The 22,182-nt window shown below is 39.6% G+C and overlaps 1 protein-coding gene across 7 annotated transcripts in view; it reads left to right on the top strand.

The window, feature by feature from the left end:
- Positions 1 to 22,182, top strand: part of LOC307183458 (uncharacterized protein) — a 921,334-nt gene that overhangs the window by 198,142 nt on the left and 701,010 nt on the right. For 6 of the 7 annotated variants that reach the window (XR_013827469.1, XR_013827470.1, XR_013827471.1 and 3 more), the window contains one exon: positions 20,792 to 20,886. The exons of the other annotated variant lie outside the window; for it this stretch is intronic. Coding sequence is in view for 3 of the 6 variants with exons in the window: in XM_079915969.1 (XP_079772095.1) it covers positions 20,792 to 20,886 (95 nt within the window). In the remaining 3 variants the exon portion in view is untranslated. The remainder of the gene's footprint in view (positions 1 to 20,791; positions 20,887 to 22,182) is intronic. 7 annotated transcript variants of the gene reach the window in all.

The following is a 22,182-nucleotide window of genomic DNA, read 5'->3' as shown; positions in this document are numbered from 1 at the left end:
GTGTTTCTCTAATGCTGTATTTCCCAAATTGAGTGCACAGAATACTTGCACATTGTTAGGTATTTACAGGATTTCCATGGGATCAGATGAGTTTAGGAAATGATGTATTAAGAAAAGTTAACATGTTTCTTTATGGCAAGACTTCTCAGATCTTTAATATATTTGTATGCATTTCAAATGTTCAAAAGTGGAATGCAACATGTGACATTTCTAAAGTTTATTTGACCAAAAACGATTCCTCTGGTTCACCAATTATATAAATATTAATAATAACATTGATACTAATGAATATTTGAAGATGTTCATTAGTAAATACTAGCGCTGTAGTTTGGGAAATACTGCTTGAATCCACTCTCTTGATTTCTTTGACACTTTTCTATTCAGATCCAATCATCTTGCTCAGAGTCCTGTAATGGAGGTGTAACAGCTGTCGCCTCCAATCTCTTATCTCTAACGTTGGCCTTTTTCACTATTGGTCTCTCTTCAATGTATAGGTAAGATTATGTTACTTTCCTTCTGAAAACCATTAAATTTTCCCCAATGTCTCCAGGATAAAATACCTATATAATACTCTTTCATGTGGTGTCAAAGTCATTGATGATGAAGCCACAACACACTTTCTATTTAATCTCTCCACAAATCTATATTCTTTGCTGATGGTAATCTATTTACCTGGAGCAACCTATTCATTTTTAAGATTCATCTCAAGTAGTTGTAACACAAATATTACCTGGGGCTAACCTGTCCCAACGTGACTCGCCTTCTCTACCTCTAAGCATAGAAGGTGTCATTAATTTTGAGAATTCTACCTTACTAGATACTTATGACAAAAGAATATCAAAATAAAATATGAGAAAATATGAATCACACATAATCCTACCCACTCAGAATGACTCTAATCAAAACTTGGCATATATCTTTGTGGTAATATATATCAATGTCTTTGTCTATGCCTGTCTCTGTCTATTTATATCCATCTGTATACACACACACAACACACACTCTCCTCCCTCCATCCCACCCCCAAACACACAGAGATCATGTCATGTTTTGTCAGTCGATGAATATTTTCTATGGCAAAAGTAGAATCCCAAAGGGAGATTGTAGTATTGTGCTGTTTAACAAAGTGCATTTAAGAGTTCATAAATATAAATGTCTGCGAATGGGTTAAAATGCAGTAGAGAGAGGGCTTTGACTTAAAAGTTTTAGTTCATAGGAACAGTGTATATTCAAAAGTATAAAAGTCTTAAGTGACTATCAAAAAGTTAACGAGAAATATAGTATCTAATAAAAGAGAAATGTTTGTACCACTCGAATCTGCTTTGTCAAAACATACATACAATGATGTGTTTAATTCTGGACCCCAGCACTGCAAGAGTCATGAACCAAATTGGAATACATTCATAGGACGGTGATCAGATTGGAGAAGGAAAACATAGGTGAAGGAAACACTCAGGGAAAAGAACACTCGGGGGAGATTTCTAATTTCTGAGGGATTGTCATGGAAAAGAGACATTAGGCTTGCTCTGAGTGCCCTCAAGAAATAGAAATTGAACAAATATGTGAAAAAGGCAGGATCTCAGCTTTCTGGTCTAACATACAGAATGTACCGTTAAAATGTAACCACACAACTTGTATTAATATAATGACACATATATAGCTTTATATTGAATACCAAAACCAAAGGACACACCCACCTCCTAGAGAAATGGAAATAAAAACAAAAATAAACAAATGGGACCTGATGAAACATAAAAGCTTTTGCACAGCAAAGGAAACTACAAACAAGACGAAACGGCAACCCTCAGAATGGGAGAAAATATTTGCAAATGAAGCCACTGACAAAGGATTAATCTCCAAAATATACAAGCAGCTCATGCAGCTCAATATCAAAAAAACAAACAACCCAATCCAAAAATGGACAGAAGACCTAAATAGACATTTCTCCAAAGAAGATATACAGATGGCCAACAAACACATGAAAGGATGCTCAACATCACTAATCATTAGAGAAATGCAAATCAAAACTACAATCAGATATCACCTCACACCGGTCAGAATGGCCATCATCAAAAAATGTACGAACAATAAATGTGGGAGAGGGTGTGGAGAAAAGGAAACCCTCTTGCACTGTTGGTGGGAATGTAAATTGATACAGCCAGTATGGAGAACACTATGGAGATTCCTTAAAAAACTAAAAATAGAACTACCATACGAACTGGCAATCCCACTACTGGGCGTATACACTGAGAAAACCGTAATTCAAAAAGAGTCATGTACCACAATGTTCGTTGCAGCACTATTTACAATAGCCAGGACATGGAAGCAACCTAAGTGTCCATCGGCAGATGAATGGATAAAGAAGATGTGGCACATATATACAGAGGGCTATTACTCAGCCATAAAAAGAAATGAAATTGAGTTATTTGTAGTGTGGTGGATGGACCTAGAGTCTGTCATTCAGAGTGAAGTAAGTCAGAAAGAGAAAAACAAATACCGTATGCTAACACATATATATGGAATCTACCAAAAAAAGAAAAATGGTTCTGAATAACCTAGGGGCAGGACAGGAATAAAGACACAGACGTAGAGAATGGACTTGAGGACATGGGGAGGGTGAAGGGTAAGCTGGGACGAAGTGCAAGAGTGGTATGGACATATATACACTACCAAATGTAAAAAAGATAGCTAGTGGGAAGCAGCCACATAGCACAGGGAGATCAGCTCGGTGCTTTGTGACCACTTAGAGGAGTGGGATAGGGAGGGTGGGAGGGAAATGCAAGAGGGAGGGGATATGGGGATATATGTGTATGTATAGCTGATTCACTTTGTTATAAAGCAGAAACTAACACACCATTGTTAAGCAATTATACTCCAATAAAGATGTTAAAGAAAAAGAAGATTTGGCTATTTTTGGTTATTGCATTTCCATACAAATTTTAGGATATTCTTTGTCAAGCTTTGCAGAAAAATACTGTCGGGAATTTGATTAACATGACTATGAACCTATAAATCCAATTAAAATAATTGATATTTTTGAATTTTGTGTAATTCTATCCATAAGAATAACAGATCTGTTTATTTGATGTCTGTCATTGTTTTCTAGTTTTCTGATTAGAGATCTAGGAAGGAAGGATTTAAAGCAGACTTCCCTCTGATTACTAGTTGCTCTATTCTTATAAACATAATAACTAGACCTCCAGACAAATAGAATAATGGCAGTTGCTAGGAGAAGAGTCCTTATCTATGGAATGATTAGAGCAGGAGATCACTGGTTTAGGATTGCTTCTTATAAACAAACCTACAGTTTATGGATTTATGATGCATGGCTCCGGCTCCTTGGAGAATGTCACCTAAGCTACAAATCTCCCCTGGTTATAAAATGAGATGTTTCATGACTTAAAATGTCCCCATGTATGAAGTGACCTATAAATCTCATTAGAGATACCTATTATTTAAGAGTAGAGGACTCCTGTCTGATGCAGGAAGTAAGAACTTAGGGAACCACATAGAATATTTCAGACCTTTTCCAGCTTTGCTGGCGCCTCTTATTTATTTATTTGGTTGAGTTGGGTCTTTGTTGCTGCACAGTGGCCTCCTCTAGTTGCAGCGAGCGGGGGCAGCTCTTCATTGAGGTGCGCAGGCTTCTCACTGCGGTGGTTTCTCTTGTTGTGGGGCACAGGCTCTATGCTTGCAGGCTTCAATAGTTGTGGCTTGTGGGCTGTAGAGCGCAGGCTCAGTAGTTGTGGCACACGGGCTTAATTGCTCCGTGGCATGTGGGATCTTCCTGGTCCAGGGCTTGAACCCATGTCCCCTTCATTGGCAGGTGCATTCTTAACCGCTGCACCACCAGGGAAGCCCATGCTAGTGCCTCTTGATTGCTTGTTTGCTTGATATTACTAGTAAAGCCTAATAAGGGCGAAAGTTATGATCTGTATGAGTTTGATTTGACAAGCACATATCAAGCCAAGGTTTTACACATATTTTGTTAGATATATTACTTGGGACATGGTAATTTTATGTAATTTTAATACAAATTTTAAATTATTTTCTAACTGTTGCTGGCATATAGAATTATAGTTGGTTTATTTTGTATCTATCAGCCTTCAAAGTTTTGATTATTAATTCTGATGATCTGCTGTAATATTTTTTGGATTTTCTACATATACAACCATGTTATCTTCAGATTTTGATAGTTTTATTTCTTATTTTCCCTTATTTATGCTTTTTATTAATTTATGTATTTTTTCACTAATTATGAACTCCAGTACATTATTATGAACTCCCCAATTTTAGAAGAAAAGCATTTAAGTATTTCATCACTAATTATGATGTTAGCTATAGGTTACTTTGCAATACTCTGTACCAGATTAGTAAAGTTCTCTATTTCTTGTTTGCTAATAGTTTAATTTTTTTTTTAATCATGAATGCATGTGAAATTTTATCAAATTTTTTTTCTGTAACTAGTGGGATGGTTTGCCTTCTTTAATCCATTACTGATATTTGGATATTGATATAAAAATTAGATTGATTACTTAAAAAATCTTTTTCATTGCAGTATAACTCCATCCAGAAAAGAATAACATTAGAAGAAGTAGAAGACCAGTAAAGTTCCAGAAATGTGTTTTATTATTATTATTACTATTATTAGTGCCACTATAACTTAGTAAAACAGATCTTACAAATTTTGAAGGGAAGCTGGGAAAGAAATAGAGGTAGCAGAATAGAACCTTATGTTCTGCTGTTTCTTTCTCCACTCTCAGCAGCCTCTAGTTGACTGTAAAGAACATTTCTTGGTTTTAGTCTGAAAATTCTAAGGTACAAGTAACCCTTTAGTCATGGTAATAACCTCAGTTAACCTCTCATAAGGTGAGGGGAGCAAGTTTTAAAATAGATACTGTACCAAATGGTCCCTAAGGGTCAAAGATTTCCACAGAGAAATTAAATAATTATAAGAGAGTGTGTGGGTGTGGCAACTGCTGAGTTCTGTACTATATGACTTCATTTTGGAAGATTTTTACTGCTTGCATTAAAGGCATGGCAGCTCCAGGACTGAGGTTATTAACTGCCCACAATTATGGATGTGGAAATGAAAGATCGGAAAGGTTAAGGGACTGGTAGCAATTACACATATGATCTGTGTGGTGGGGTCATCGCTGGAGCTCATGACTCTGATCCACTGCATACCGTGACAGAGTGCAACCCAAAATAGGAAGCCCTGAAGTCCACAAGATAGGGGATTTCCTACTAGATGTCTTCATTTAGATAAGCATAATGAAAACACATCCTGTAAGAACTCTAGGAGAAGGGCAGAATTTTTTAAGGGTCTCGTATTTCCATTGCCTTTAGAATGGCATCAGTCAAGCTCTAACTAGCAGTGTGGGATGCTTTCTTTGTTTCCCAGTGTGTCTAGACAATCACATGATCATGGTCCTGACAAGTTTCCTCAGTCTACCCTTGAATGGTGATTAAATTTCTCCCGTTTTGGCTTCTCTTCTGGTTGGGGAATAAAGACCCTCCCAGAGATACTGAGATTCTCAGCCATCAGTAAACCATTTGATCCTTTCACCTATGCCCTCTTATGTTAGAAAAAAGTCTTAGGCAACTTCTGAGGTTGGTCCTCTGCTCTTTGTCTCTGTATTTGCCCATAGCCATTCCTGGTAGTTGTGACTGTCTGTTGAGTCAGTAGGGTATCCTACTGGGAGAACTGGAGAGCGTTCATGCCATCAGTGCTTGTGTCACCTGAAGGCCCAGGTTCTCTGTGCCTCATCTCTGGGAATCTTTTCTCCCAGTCAAGATTTGGGGTGTAAGGGGGAGAAGAGGTGGGGCTAAAGTGCAGAAAAACTGATGCTCTCCTCTGTTATGGGCTGAGTTATGTCTCTCCCCAAATCTTGTGTTGAAGCTCTAACCCCCAGCACCTCAGCATGTGACTGTATTTGGAGATGGGGCTTCTAAAGAGATGAATGAGGCCGTTCGTGTGAGACCTAATCCAATCTGACTGGTACCTTTATAAGAAGAGGAAATTTGGACACAGGGAGACACCGGGTCGGGGGTGCATGCACAGAGAAAAGGCCATGTGAGGTCGTAGCAAGAAGGCAAGCCAAGGAGAGAGACCCCAGAAGAATCTAAACCTGCTAACACCTTAATCTTGGACCTCCAGCCTCCAGAATTGTGAGGAAATAAATTTCTATTGCTTCAACCACCCAGATTGTGGCATTTTGTTATGACAGTGTTAGTGAATAAACACACTCTCTGATCTCATTCCCTGTGTATCTCCATTACTTCATAAATTTCTCCCTTCTTCCACCCCTCCCTTTCTTCCTGACTTTGTCCTTCTGTCCCTTCCTTCCAGCTGTGTTTGGAAAGCACCTACTTTGTGCACACCCTATCCTAGGAATTAGAGCGGTGCCTGTTCATTCTTGATGCCTGCCACATTGCTAGAGGTTACATTGCCACCGTGTCCCACTATGTGCTGTGGCCAGATTCACTGTGGGAAATATTGATGTTGGCTGTTGCTTCTTCTTTTTGTGAAATCTCTGGTCTTGTCTCTTATCTGCTGGAGAGGTGATGTGTTCTTTTATTTCTTCCTGCCTGTGGCAGAGGGCAAAATCCACCCTGAGTATATTAATGGAAGATGTACTTAAAATGAAGACTCCAGTGTCACAGAACTTCTCTTTCCCACTATTGGGATTTTACTCCTGCCTTCTTTCTCAGATGTGCAACTGGAAAAAGCTAGTCCCACATCTTTCCAGGTCCAAAGAAACCACCTATTTCTTAGCAAGAAGGCAAGCCAACTGTAAACCACCTATTTCTTTCTTTTTAAAAAAAATTTATTGAAGTAAAGTTGATTTATAATGTTGGGTTAATTTCTGCTGTACAGTAAAGTGATTCAGTTTTACATGTATATATTCTTTTTCATATTATTTTCCATTATGGTTTATCATAGGATATTGAATATAGTTCCCTGTGCTAAATCGTAGGACCTTGTTGTTTATCCATCCTATATATATATAATAGTTTGCTTCTAAGCCACCTATTTCTTCTTCTTTTTTTTAAGAGCAGCATCTAAACTTTATTGAACTTTGTAACCCATTATCATGCACAGTACTATTACAAAGTGGAAACTCAATTTCCTATCAACGAATTGGCATGGCATAGAAGCTAGTGTGTCCTGTGAAGATTTCAGTGTAAGCCACCTATTTCTAAGAGACCTGGGGGAGGTTGAGAGGTGGAGGGAAAATAACCATCACCCTATCGTCACTGCTCAATGGACAACTTCCAGCACCTGCCCACAACCTCCAAGTCAGCCAGTTTTCTGGGCATCTGAAAAATATCCCATTCCTTTGATCATCACCAGCAACCCAGGCCACCCTCTCAGTCTTGCAAGGGCCATTCATTCATGACCTCCTGCAGCTCTCTTGGAATCCTAGTGCAGTTAGAGAAGCCACCAAGCCCTCAGTTGATTCTGGGCTGATGGATGAATGGTTGTTACAAAATACTATCTAAATGCTTACTTAACCTCTCTTTCTTTCCACTAGGAGTTTAAGTTAGCATCAGGTGTACTTAGCATGAATTTTATAAATTAACTTCAGGAATTCATAGCCCTCAGAACTGTGTGCAACAGTGCATGTGAAGGCCCATTTTTTCCCCAGAAGATTCAGATTCTCAAATGGGTTCAGAGATTACCACAACACCATGAATTGTTGATTTTTAATACTTACATAGATTTGACTGAAGCAGGTAACTCTGTTCTTCTGCTAAAGTCATGTGTGATCCAGCGTCTACCTCACAAAGCTGACCTTGATAGAACACATGTGGAGCTGCCACATTTGAGTTTGGTATTTTGGTATTACCACATACGTTTCAAATCATCAATAGAACAAAGGCTCTAAATATTTCTTTTGGTATGTGTTATTTTTAAATGGTTCCCATGGATCATCAAATGATCCTTTGATGAATCTCAGTTTTATCAAAAAAAAAAAAAAAAGTGTTTTCTTACCAGTGTCCTTTGATATGACTCCAGGCCTGTTATACCAAGATGAAGAGTTTGTCTGAAAGACTCATTCTGGGTGAGGCTGACTCATTTTTTATAAGGATTTTTAGGGTATTTTCCAATTTTCAAGTTTCTGTTTGGTTTTTCTATCATTCTCTGCTTATATAGCAACTGACTGATTAGATTTTATAGGAATTTAAAAAAAGATGCATATTTGTTAATTTCTTATTTTTTCATATGTATTATCAACAACAGAATTCAAGTTATTTTAGAAACAAACCAAACTTTGACTGCACAGCCCTGTAAGTTACTTTATTTTCCCATAATGGTTCTGAGCACTTTCAGCTTGTTTAAGTAAAGCTAACCATAGTAAATTAGGTGTAGTAAGCGGCATTGAGAAAATCCCAGATGGTAGTTAGGACTTTGGGTAGCATTCTTCAAAAAAGATTCTTTAAACTTTGTTGGGAATAGCTTCAGGTGGAACACCAGGTTATTTAACCAAACTTCGGATCAGAACTATTGGCATCATTTCTGGATCTATGATAACTTTTTTTTTTTGGTTTGATTCCAAGGGTAAATGATTACATTAACATGGCTATAATAAATTATGTGATGAATATAAAAGAGATCAGAATATAATTTCAACTTCAGTCATCCCTCAAAGTCAGTCTTTTTCAAGAAATATGTCTTGCTCTCCTTTACTTTTATAAAAGAGGAGGAAATTGGGATGGATAAGGCAAATAGAGTAAGGAATTTAGTGTGTTGGTGTTCAGTGGGTTTTCTTAGTAAGTCCTTATTCTTTCCCAATCTACAAGTATCCATTAGTTGAGGCATTGAGCAATCTCTTAAGGGAGGGGACACAGACGGAATTGTTAAAGGGATGACCTTTCCTCTTGCCCTAATCTAGAACTAATCTCCCTTCCAGAGAGTGTGTTAAAATAAGCGACCCCAGAGAGTATGCCTAGTCAACTACTCTCTGTTTAGTCCTGTAAGAAGGGAAAAAGTTATCCGAATGGAGCCTCTTCTTTCTCTGTGATTATGAATGGGAAGTGGATAAGGAAGAGAGGTGGGGAGAAGGGCTGTGGAGGAAACACGCTGCTTCATTCCTCTGGTCTGACCAAGAACAGCAGAGCTGCAGGTTTGAGGCATGTCACCCAGTCCCTTTAGCTCTGCCAACCACCCCTTCCATAAAAGTATCATTAGGCTTTCCTGTTTCTTCACTTAAATAGTTGAATCCAGCTATGCTCACACCATCTCTGGTTTTCTCTACTGCCCGCCTAGCCCTCATCTCTATCTGTTTCTAGGGTTTTCTTTTCCAGCCCTTAATTCTGACTCCAAATTCTTACCAGTTTCCCCTCTTCAGTGTCCTGGGTTTTCCCTTGCAGCATTGATCACTTACTGGGAAAGTCTTGTAAAAGACTTTGGGGGACATTTGGGAGTTGGTCAGCAAGAATGCCAACAGAGTGAGGTTATGTCAGTGTTCTCCCTGCTTCCTGATGACAGATGAAAGCCACCCCACGAAGTGTGAGGCATTAATACAGACCAAATACAGACCACATAGAACAACAGCAGCCATACAGCTGGCCTGGCTCTATGAACAGAGCCTGAATTGGGCCCCTTATTTGGCTTTTAAAATGACTTGATCTGTGTTCAGAAAGCCTTCTATCTTAACAAAAGAAAACAGAGAGATTATAAGTTTCCATCTTGTGCCTATATGGATTTTATTTTTTAATGTTGAAATAAGACTCCCTGAAAGTTCCCATGGAAAGACTGTCTTGTTTGAATGCTTGTTTGATTCTTAGTACTGTGAAAAAACTGAGAAGACATCAATTTTAGATAAGATATTTGAATACTTATCAAAGGTGGCAGATCTAAGGTAGGAATAAATAGTTGCTAACTTGGCACAATTTAGGAGGAATTGACAAAAATGTGTATGTTCATCAAAAGCCACTGAACATAATAACTTGGGCCTCGGGGTTTTAGATGCTGAGGAAGGTGTAGAGGCTGAAAGATGGGGCAGCTCCAGGCCAAACTCACTTTATGTTTTTTTTTTTAAAGCTGTCTGATGCTGGAAGAAAATGGCTTTCTCTGAAGGGTCCAAAATGATGGTAGGGCTTAGATGACTCACTTCAAAGTTACAGCAATCAGTTTCCACATGGTTTATCTTACTTCCTGGAAGGGTTATATTATTATAGAAGAAAGTAGGTGAGGACTTAGAGGTGTATGCTACAAACCCAGTCAAGGAAGGAAACAAAGATGCTTACTCTTCGTTTCACAGTTTTGAAATCTGAATCCACATCAAAGGGGCTGAAAAGAAAAAAATTAATCAAGACAGATAAGCATATCGTACAGCAGAGGTGCCAGCAGAACCAGAAAATGAGGAGCAATTTTAAGTGTTATTTTGGCAGGGGAAGAAATCGCTTCAGTGAGAGTCAAACAGAAGAGCCTAGTTCTGGTATTAGGTAGACTGGAAGTGAAACTTGACTCTCTCCCTCCTAACTGTGTGCATTTGGGCAGGTTGCTTAACCTCTGTGTCTGTTTCATTCTCTGTAAAACTGGGGTCACCATCTACCTTTTAGAGTTGGATATGAAGGGAAACAATGTGTGAAAAGGAGACATCCCTCTTTCTCAGTAAAGACTTGTTAGTAGTATCATTAGCAGTAAAACTCTGTCCTTAGGTGGACTCATCAAATTGGTGAAATAATTAAAAATTCTTCCCAAATATTCTAGGTTAGCAAGACACTAACTCTCAGGATTGGCTTTGCTAATTGCAGTTTGTTCTTGCCTCTTGCCACTGGAAGAGGTGAGCCAGCAGCAATTTTTGCCAGTGTCCAGTGTTCAGGCACAGACAATTCCTGGTAAGGGCCCAGGGCCTAAAAATTTCTAGGAAGGTCTGGAAGACATTTTGCCGTCTTGCCAGGATCCCTTGGGCATAGGATTCTCTCCCCCTTTACATGCATTCATGAAGTCCAAAATATGACCTAATTTCCGACACATAGGAAATTCTGTCTTGTGACTTGTTTAATTTGAAGCAGCAGAATTCTGAAGAACTGTGTTTTGGGCCATGCATTGTTCGGTATGGGTGAGTCACATGTGCCAATGCAATGACAATACATGACTTTCCATTTGTATCTGTAGTGACTTCCTGTGCGTTGGAAGGTTTTAGGAACCAGAATATTTAAGTGGCACTTTCTGAAGTTCCTTGTATCTCAGGCATAAATTAGATTGTGGCTTCCTATACCCCTAAAGCAATTTACCGTACTCACAAATAATTTGTGCCAAGTGTTACTGACTCATTGCAAATAGGACATATGATTTGCACAATGAGATTCTACTGCCTGGCTCATGTGATTTTAACATGTGGAGTAAGTTTTCCAAGACTAGGGGATTTGGCAAATATGAGGGGGTGAAGTTTTCATTTTAGGTACCCCCTCTCCAAGGATGAGGGAAATGGTTGGTACTGACAGATGTTTTGTCACTATGTGGACACCACACTTCCAGAGCACTTCTTACTCAGCCTAAAGCATTGCATCTGATTAGTTGTACTTTTAGCTTTTTCAGCTTGTAATTTCCCTTTGACCAAATCATTACTGACCTCAAGAGGAGCTGAATTTCCTCAGTTTCATGTGGAACAAAGAAGCATGCCAATGAAGAGGCAGGACATAGAGATCTTTTTTACTAATTTAAATTTCAGTCTGTTGGCACCAGGGTCTCATCTACAATCCAAGACACCCCTGCCTTCCTGGATGAATGTGCATAGGACAGGGAAGCTTCTCCCCTTACTCCTTTCTCACTTCGTTCCCTTCTTTGTTCTATGGTGGGCTGAAATTGTAGCCTCCACAAAAGATATGTTCATGTCCTAATCCCCAGAACTTTTGTATATGACCTTATTTTGGAAAAGGGTCCTTGCAGATGTAATTAAATTAAGCGTCTTGAGAGGAGGAACTTGGATTATCTTGGGTTATTCAGATGAACCCCAAATACAATCACAAGTATCCTTAGAAGAGAAGAGGCAGTGAGGGGAAGACACACAGAGAAAAGAAGGAGGCAATGTGGCCACAAGGCAGAGACTGGAGTGATGTAGCCATAAACCAGTGATTGCCAAGAGCTACCAGAAGCTCGAAGAGGCAAGGAGGAGTTCTTCCCATGAGGCTTTGGAGGGAGCGTGGCCCTGCTGATGCCTTGATTTCAGTCTTCTGGCTTCCAGAACTGTGCGAGAATAAATATGTCATTTTGAGCCACGCACTTTGTGGTAATTTGTTTTACTGGCCACAAGATACTGCTGCATATAGCTTCCTTTTTACTTTCTCTTTTGCCCTATTTTAATTCTTCTATCCTTTCGTGCACTTGTCCACTTATGCCTTCCATCAAAATAACCTGTCTCTCTGTGTGACTCTCTGTCTCTCTCCCTCTCATTGTCACATTACTGCCAAGACAAATCATGTACTGATAATTCTTCTTATTATTTTTACTATCTCTCCAAATGGCTTTCTTCTTCTTTTTAACATCTTTATTGGGGTTTAATTGCTTTACAATGGTGTGTTAATTTCTGCTTTATAACAAAGTGAATCAACTATACATATACATATATCCCCATATCTCCTCCCTCTTGCCTCTCCCTCCCACCCTCCCTATCCCACCCCTCTAAGTAGTCACAAAGCACCAAGATGATCTCCCTGTGCTATGCAGCTGCTTCCCACTAGCTATCTCTTTTATATTTGGTAGTGTATATATGTCCATGCCACTCTCTCACTTCATCGCAGCTTACCCTTCCCTCTCCCCGTGTCCTCAAGTCCATTCTCTACGTCTGCAACTTTATTCCTGTCCTGCCCCTAGGTTCTTCAGAACCATTTTTTTTTTTTTTTTAGATTCCATATATATGTGTTAGCATATGGTATTTGTTTTTCTCTTTCTGACTTACTTCACTCTGTATGACAGACTCTAGGTCCATCCACCTCACTACAAATAACTCAATTTCGTTTCTTTTAATGGCTGAGTAATATTCCATTGTATATATGTGCCACATCTTCTTTATCCATTCCTCTGTTGATGGACACTTAGGTTGCTTCCATGTCCTGGCTATTGTAAATAGAGCTGCAATGAATATTTTGGTACATGACACTTATTGAATTATGGTTTTCTCAGGGTATATGCCCAGTAGTGGGATTGCTGGGTCGTATGGTAGTTCTATTTTTAGTTTTTTAAGGAAGCTCCATCGTGTTCTCCATAGTGGCTGTATCAATTTACATTCCCACCAACAGTGCAAGAAGATACCTTTTTCTACACACCCTCTCGAGCATTTATTGTTTGTATATTTTTTGATGATGGCCATTCTGACTGGTATCAGATGATATCTCATTGTAGTTTTGATTTGCATTTCTCTAATGATTAATGATGTTGAGCATTCTTTCATGTGTTTGTTGGCAGTCTGTATATCTTCTGTGGAGAAATGTCTGTTTAGGTCTTCTGCCCATTTTTGGATTGGGTTGTTTGTTTTTTTGATACTGAGCTGCATGAGCTCCTTTTAAATTTTGGAGATTAACCCTTTGTCAGTTGCTTCATTTGCAAATATTTTCTCCTATTCTGAGCATTGTCTTTTCATATTGTTTATGGTTTCCATTGCTGTGCAAAAGCTATGAAGTTTCATTAGGTTCCATTTGTTTATGTTTGTTTTTATTTCCCCTTTCTCTAGAAGGTGGGTCAAAAAGGATCTTGCTCTGATTTATGTCATAGAGTGTTCTGCCTATGTTTTCCTCTTAAGAGTTTTATAGTGTCTGGCCTTACATTAAGGTCTTTAATCCATTTTGAGTTTATTTTTGTGTATGGTGTTAGGGAGTGTTCTAATTTCATTCTTTTACATGTAGCTGTCCAGTTTTCCCAGCATCAATTATTGAAGGGGCTGTCTTCTCTCCATTGTTTATTTTTGCCTCCTTTATCAAAGATAAGGTGACCATATGGGCATGGGTTTATCTCTGGGCTTTCTATCCTGTTCCATTGATCTATATTTCTCTTTTTGTGCCCTTACCATACTGTCTTGATTACTGTAGCTTTGTAGTGTAGGCTGAAGTCAGGGAGCCTGATTCTTCCAGCTCTGTTTTTCGTTCTCAAGATTGCTTTGGCTATTTGGGGTCATTTGTGTTTCCATACAAATTGTGAAATTTTTTGTTGTAGTTCTCTGAAAAATGCCAGTTGTAGTTTGATAAGGATTGCATTTAATCTGTAGACTGCTTTGGGTAGTATAGTCATTTTCACAATGTTGTTTCTTCCAATCCAAGAACATGGTATATCTCTCCATCTGTTTGTATCATCTTTAATTTCTTTCATCAGTGTCTTATAGTTTTCTGACTACAGGTCTTTTGTCTCCTTAGATAGGTTTATTCCTAGGTATTTTATTCTTTTTGTTGCAATGGTAAATGGGAGGGTTTCCTTAATTTCTCTTTCAGATTCTTCATCATTAGTGTTAAGGAATGCAAGAGATTTCTGTGCATTAATTTTCTATCCTGCTACGTTACCAAATTCATTGATTAGCTCTAGTAGTTTTCTGGTTGCATCTTTAGGATTCTCTGTGTATAGTTTCATGTCATCTGCAAACAGTGACAGGTTTACTTCTTTTCTGATTTGGATTCCTTGTATTCCTGTTTCTTCTCTGATTGCTGTAGCTAAAACTTCCAAAACTGCGTTGAATAATAGTGGTGAGAGCGGGCAACCTTGTCTTTTTCCTGATCTTAGATGAAATGGTTTCAGTTTTTCACCATTGAGAGCAATGTTGGCTGTGGATTTGTCACGTATGGCCTTTATTATGTTGAGGTAAGTTCCTTCTATGCCTACTTTCTGGAGGGTTTTTATCGTAAATCAGTGTAGAATTTTGTTGAAACTTTTTCTGTATCTATTGAGATGATCGTATGGTTTACTCCTTCAGTTTGTTAATATGATTTATCACATTGATGGATTTGCATGTGTTGAAGAATTCTTGCATTTCTGGTATAAACCCCACTTGATCATGGTGTATGATCCTTTTAATGTGCTGTTGGATTCTGTTTGCTAATATTTTGTTGAGGATTTTGGCATCTATGTTCATCAGTGATAGTGGCCTGTAGTTTTCTTTCTTTGTGACATCTTTGTCTGGTTTTGGTATAAGGGTGATGGTGGCCTCGTAGAATGAGTTTGGGAGTGTTCTTCTCTCTGCTGTATTTTGGAAGAGTTTGAGAAGGATAGGTGTTACCTCTTCTCTAAATGCTTGATAGAATTCGCCTGTGAAGTCATCTGGTCCTGGACGTTTGTTTGTTGGAAGATTTTTAATCACAGTCTCCATTTTAGTGCTTGTGATTGGTCCGTTTATATTTTCTATTTCTTCCTGGTTCAGTCTTAGAACTTTGTGTTTTTCTAAGAATTGGTCCATTTCTTCCAGGTTGTCCATTTAATTGACTTATAGTTGCTTTTAGTAATCTCTCATGATCGTTTGTAATTCTGCAGTGTCATTTGTTACTTCTCCTTTTTCATTTCTAATTCTATTGATTTGAGTCTTCTCTCTGTTTTTGTTGATGAGTCTGGCTAATGGTTTATCAATTTTGTTTATCTTCTCAAATAACCAGCTTTTAGTTTTATTGATCTTTGCTATTGTTTCCTTCATTTCTTTTTTATTTATTTCTGATCTGATCTTTATGATTTCTTTTCTTCTGCTAACTTTGGGGTTTTTTTGTTCTTATTTCTCTAATTGCTTTAGGTGTAAGGTTAGGTTTTTTATTTGAGATGTTTCTTGTTTCTTGAGGTAGGATTGTGTTACTATTAACTTCCCTCTGAGAACTGCTTTTTCTGCATCCCAAAGGTTTTGGGTCGTTGTGTTTTCTTGTCATTTGTTTCTAGGTATTTTTTGATGTCCTCTTTGATTTCTTCAGTGATCTCTTTGTTAGTTAGTAGTGTATTGTTTAGCCTCCATGTATTTGTATTTTTTATAGATTTTTTCCTGTAACTGTTATCTAGTCTCAAAGTGTTGTGGTTGAAAAAGATACTTGATATGATTTCCATTTTCTTAAATTTACCAAGACTTGATTGGTCACCCAAGATATGATCTATTCTGCAGAATGTTCCATGAGCACTTGAGAAGAAAGTGTATTCTGTTGTTTTTGGATGGAATTTCCTATAACTATCAATTAAGTCCATCTTGTTTAATGTATCATTTAAAACTAGTGTTTCCTTATTTATTTTCATTTTGGATGATCTGTCCATTGGTGAAAGTGGGGTGTTAAAGTCCCGTACTATGACTGTGTTACTGTTGATTTCCCCTTTTATGGCTGTTAGCATTTGCCTTATGTATTGAGGTGCTTCTATGTTGGGTGCATAAATATTTACAATTTTATATCTTCTTCTTGGATTGGTCCCTTGATGATTATGTAGTGTCCTTCTTTGTCTTTTGTAATAGTGTTAATTTTAAAGACTATTTTGTCTGATATGAGAATTGCTCCTCCAGCTTTCTTTTGATTTCCATATGCATGGAATATCTTTTTCCATCCCCTCACTCTCAGTCTGTATCTGTCTGTAGGTCTGAAGTGGGTCTCTTGTAGACAGCATATATATGGGTCTTGTTTTTGTATCCATTCAGCTACTCTATGTCTTTTGTTTGGAGCATTTAATCCATTTACATTTAAGGTAATTATCGATATGCATGTCCCTATTACCATTTTCTTAATTGTTTGGGGTTTGTTATTGTAGGTCTTTTCCTTCTCTTGTGTTTCCTGCCTATATAAGTTCCTTTAGCATTTGTTGCTTTAGCTGGTTTGGTGGTGCTGCATTCTCTTAGCTTTTGCTTGTCTGTAAAGGTTTTAATTTCTCTGTAGAATCTGAATGAGATCCTTGCTGGGTAGAGTAATATTGGTTGTAGGTTTTTCCCTTTCATCACTTTAAATATGTCCTGCCAGTCCCTTCTGGCTTGCAGAGTTTCTGCTGAAAGATGAGCTGTTAACCTTATGGGGATTCCCTTGTATGTTATTTGTTGTTTTTCCCTTGCTGTTTTAAATATTTTTTCTTTGTACTTAATTTTTGTTAGTTTGATTAATATGTGTCTTGGCGTGTTTTTCCTTGGATTTATCCTGTATGGGACTCTCTGTGTTTCCTGGACCTGACTATTTCCTACCCCATATTAGTGAAGTTTTCAGCTATAATCTCTTCAAATATTTTCTCAGTCCCTTTCTTTTTCTCTTCTTCTTCTGTGACCCCCATAATTCGAATGTTGTTGCCTTTACTGTTGTCCCAGAAGTCTCTGAGACTGTCCTCAATTCTTTTCATTCTGTTTTCTTTATTCTGCTCTTCAGTAGTTATTTCCACTATTTTATCTTTCAGGTCACTTCTCTGTTCTTCTGCCTCAGTTTTTCTGCTATTGATTCCTTCTAGAGAATTTTTATGTCATTTATTGTTTGTTTGCTCTTTAGTTCTTGTAGGTCCTTGTTAAACATTTCTTGTATTTTCTCCGTTGTATTTCCAAGATTTTGGATCATCTTTACTCTCATTACTCTTAATTTTTTTTCAGGCACAGTGCCTATTTCATCTTCATTTGTTTGGTCTGGTGTGTTTTTACCTTGCTCCTTCATCTGCTGTGTATTTCTCTCTCTTCTTATTTTGCTTAACTTACTGTGTTTGGGGTCTCCTTGTCACAGCCTGCAGGTTCATAGTTCCCATTGTTTTTTGTGTCTGCCCCCAGTGGTGAAGGTTGGTTCAGTGGGTTGTGTAGGCTTCGTGGTGGAGGGGACTCGTGCTTGTGTTCTGGTGGATAAGGCTGGATATTGTCTTTCTGGTGGGCAGGACTGCGTCCGGTGGTTTGTCTGTGACCTTATTATGATTTTAGGCAGCCTCTCTGCTAATGGGTGGGGTTGTGTTCCTCTCTTGCTAGTTGTTTGACATAGGGTGTCCAGTAGTGTAGTTTGCTGGTCCTTTAGTGGAGCTAGGTCTTAGCGCTGAGAAACAGATCTCTGGGATAGCTTTTGCCATTTGATATTACATGGATCCAGGAGGTCTCTGGTGGACCAATGTCCTCAACTCAGGTCTCCCACCTCAGAGGCACAGGGCTGATACCCGGCCAGAGCATGAAGACCCTGTCATCCACACAGCTCAGAAGAAAAGGGAGAAAAGAAGAAAGAAAGAAAAACATAAAATAAAGTTATTAAAATAAATAAAATTTTTTTAATAAAAAATTAAAAAGTAATAAAAAAAAGGGAAGGAAAGAAAGAAGAGACAACTGAACCAAAAAACAAATGTACCAGTTATTACAAGCGCTAAACACTATACTAAAAAAAACAAAACAAAAAAATGGGACAGACAGAACCCTAGGACAAATGGAAATAGCAAAACTATACAGACAAAATCACACACAGAAGTATACACATACACACTCACAGAAAGAGAAAAAGGAAAGAAATATATATATATATATAAAGGAAGAGAGCAACCAAATCAATAAACAAATCTACCAATGATAATAAGGTCTAAATACTAAACTAAGATAAACATAACAGTAGAAAGAAATTTCATGCAGAAAGAAAACCCCAAGTGTACAGTTGCTTCCAAAGTCCACCGCCTCAATTTTGGGATGATTCGTTGTCTATTCAGGTATTCCACAGATGCAGGGTACATCAAGTTGATTGTGGAGATTTAATCCGCTGCTTCTGAGTCTGCTGGGAGAGATTTTCCTTTCTCTTCTTTGTTTGCAAAGCTGCCGGGGTTCAGCTTTGGATTTGGACCTGCCTCTGCTTGTAGGTCGCCTGAGGGTGTCCTTTCCCGCTCAGACAGGACGGGGTTAAAGGAGCAGCTGCTTCGGGGGTTCTGGCTCACTCAGGCCGGGGGGAGGGAGGGGTACGGATGCCGGGCGAGCCTGCAGCAGCAGAGGCCGGCATGAGGTTGCACCAGCCTGAGGCACGCCGTGTGTTCCCCTGGGAGGGGAGGTGTGGATAGTGACCTGTGCTTGCACACAGGCTTCTTGGTGGCGGCAGCAACAGCCTTAGAGTCTCTGGTGTCCGCGCTGATAGCCGCGGTTCGCACCCATCTCTGGAGCTCGTTTAGGCGCTGCTCTGAATCCTCTCTCCTCGCGTACCCCAAAAGAGTGGTCTCTTGCCTCTTAGGCAGTTCCAGGCTTTTTCCCGGACTCCCTCCCGGCTAGCTGTGGCGCACTAGCCCTGTTCAGGCTGTGTTCGCGCAGCCACAACCCCAGTCTTCTCGGTGGGATCCGACCGAAGCCCGAGCCTCAGCTCCCAGCCCTGCCCGCCCTGGCGGGTGAGCAGACAAGCCTCTCGGGCTGGTGAGTGCCGGTCGGCACCGATCCTCTGTGCGGGAATCTCTTCGCTTTGCCCTCCGCACCCCTGTTGCTGTGCGCTCCTCCGCGGCTCCGAATCTCCCCCCTCCGCCACCCGCAGTCTCCACCAGTGAAGGGGCTTCCTAGTGTGTGAAAACCTTTTCTCCTTCATAGCTCCCTCCCAGAGGTACAGGTGCCATCCCTACTCTTTTGTCTCTGTTTCTTTTTTTTTATTTTGCCCTACCCAGGTACGTGGGGAATTTCTTGTCTTTTGGGAGGTCTGAGGTCTTCTGCCAGCGTTCAGTAGGTGTTCTGTAGGAGTTGTTCCACATGTAGATGTATTTCTGATGTATTTGTGGGGAGGAAGGTGATCTCCACATCTTACTCCTTTGCCATCTTGAAGGCCTCTCCTGATAATTATTACATAAGTTTATGATTAGACTTTTGCAAGTCATTTTGACTGTTAAGCCAAACTAGCCATGGTTTAAAGTTTGATGGACATACAAATCATTGGGGAATTTTGTTAAAAATGTGGATTCTTGAACTCTACCCTAATCTATGCAGATTTTTTTGGTCTGGAATGGGACCTAGGAACCTACTTTTTAAACAAGCCACTGAGAGATTCTTACACAGATTGGCATTGATCCACACTTTGGAAAACATTGAAGTAAGGCAGGATTCCCTTATTCTGCTATCACAGACTGATGTCGATTTGTGTTAGAGTTGTGAGTCCAGAAGCCCGTTAAAATCCAGTAAGTAATGTCTATGCCCAGGCCACTGTGAAGATGTAGGTAACATCAAAAGGATTTAGTTAGATTTACATTTAACAATGCACGATGGGCAACACAAGGATACTTGTTTCCTTAACACTGAATTAAAAGCTGAGAGGGACCCACATACCATTTTCCAGCACGTCCCTTGTTGCCAGTGCCTGGGAGAGAATACTGAACAGAACTGATTGGGCCAGCTTTTGGTTCTGCCTCAGGGTCGTGCCACTCAGGGGAGAAATGTCTTTGTCAGTTTTGCTTCATGTCAGGGCACTTCTCACCAACCATTTTTTTTGTGAACTCTAAACGCAGTCCAAAGAAAAGATTGCCTGTGGAATTCTGAATGAATGAATGAATCCGGCTAGAAGCAAACACAGCACACTCTTTTCAGCCTTCCTACTCAGACATGGCAGTTTTTTTGAGGCCACTTGGTTTGCAAGTTGTTGTCTTAGGCCACCCAGCCAGGAGGGTGTCCAGCTTTCACTCCGTGACTGGCTGTAAACTCTACTACATCCGAGGCAAAGTGGATGGTGAAGGTGGTTGTAAGTTTGTGTATAGAGCAGGGCATCATCTGCCCCTTACAGCTGTGATGAGGAGGGTAGAGTCTTTTTTTTTTTTAATCTTTTTTTTGATAATTGGAATAAGTATTCTGTCATGAATAGGAAATGCTGATTAAGTAAACCTCCTATAAGGACCCCATCCTTGTGAGCCTCCAGCACATACTCCCATTATCTCCTTCCTGCCTCTTCACAGCACTCCTCAGACCTTTGACCTGTCCTTTCATCATTCTGTATGCACTGCTGAAGCTGCTACTTTGGGCCAGGGTTTATGCCTTTCACAGCAACAGAGTAAGTACACAGCACCTTTTTATAAATTGATTTAGAATCTTGATTGCTTTTTGTTTCTTTTTATTTTGTTTTGTTTTGTTTTTTGCTGTACGCGGGCCTCTCACTGTTGTGGCCTCTCCCGTTGCGGAGCACAGGCTCCGGACGTGCAGGCTCAGCGGCCATGGCTCACGGGCCCAGCAGCTCTGCGGCATGTGGGATCGTCCCGGACCGGGGCACGAACCTGTGTCCCCTGCATCGGCAGGCGGACTCTCAACCACTGTGCCACCAGGGAAGCCCTAAAAGTTGTACTTTTAAGTGTGGTGTTTTCTACCTGCTGCTGAGAAGTGGTTCTCAAACGTTGGCTGAAGGGTTTATTATTCAGAGATTGCTGGGTCCCATTCCCCAGAGTTTCTGCTTCTGATTCTGTTAGAATTTTCAATTTTAACAAGTTCACCTGCTATTGCTGACCCAGGGACCACCCTTGGTGAACCACTGCTCTAGAGAATGTGACCCTTTTTCTTTGTTCCCTATTATATGATAAAAAGTCGACATTTTATATTTTTTGAGAGATTAAATGGTGTCTTTGTTTGCAAGCCAAGTACCAAACTTCACAAGTGGTTAGTAAGCCAAGCAAATGCGATAACCACTTCTATAAGTGTTATGATGCCTGAAAAGCAGTCATCCACGATGGAGTGCTCAGCTGTAAACTATGATTCATTTGAAACTCGGTAGGTGGCCTATGTGTCCCACTTAGCTTTCGAACTCATGCTTTTTGACCTACAACCTATTTCCTACGGGCAATCTTTTAATCCCTTGTTATTTGTCCTGATCGTGTTTTTCCTTGTTTGACTCCCATCCTCAGAGAGTTGTCTTCAGTATCCCATGCCAAAGAAATCTCATGGCTTTGGGAAAAATTAAAGATGCCCCCCCCCCCCCCCCCCACTGCCCACTACCTGTTTTAAAGCACGTTAGTATAATGGGTGCTGTGTACCTTTGTTTTAGTTCCATGGCCTTTGAGGCTCTTCAGGTTAACATTACCTGCTTTTTCCTAGTCTTAAGAGATTGCAGAACTTTTGACATTTGAAAGCCCTCACTCTTTGAAAGAGAAAAAGTATTTTAAGCTGGGAAAATGTAATTTCACTTAGATAAGTGGAGTATAATCGGATGAAATTATATGTTCTGGTTAATCTATTGTGGGAGCTTCACACAGCTCTCATAACTTCGGGACTAATATTTTGAAGTCCTTGTTCCTTACTTAACTTCACTGGGCAAACTTAATCCCCTGGATGAGCCTGTATCCTTGACTTTAACAGTGTC

This window comes from Stenella coeruleoalba, assembly GCF_951394435.1.
Source record: "Stenella coeruleoalba genome assembly, chromosome: 3".
NCBI lineage: Eukaryota > Metazoa > Chordata > Mammalia > Artiodactyla > Delphinidae > Stenella > Stenella coeruleoalba.
Note: the sequence above shows the minus strand (reverse complement) of the source record. Positions and strands in the feature narration are given on the sequence as shown.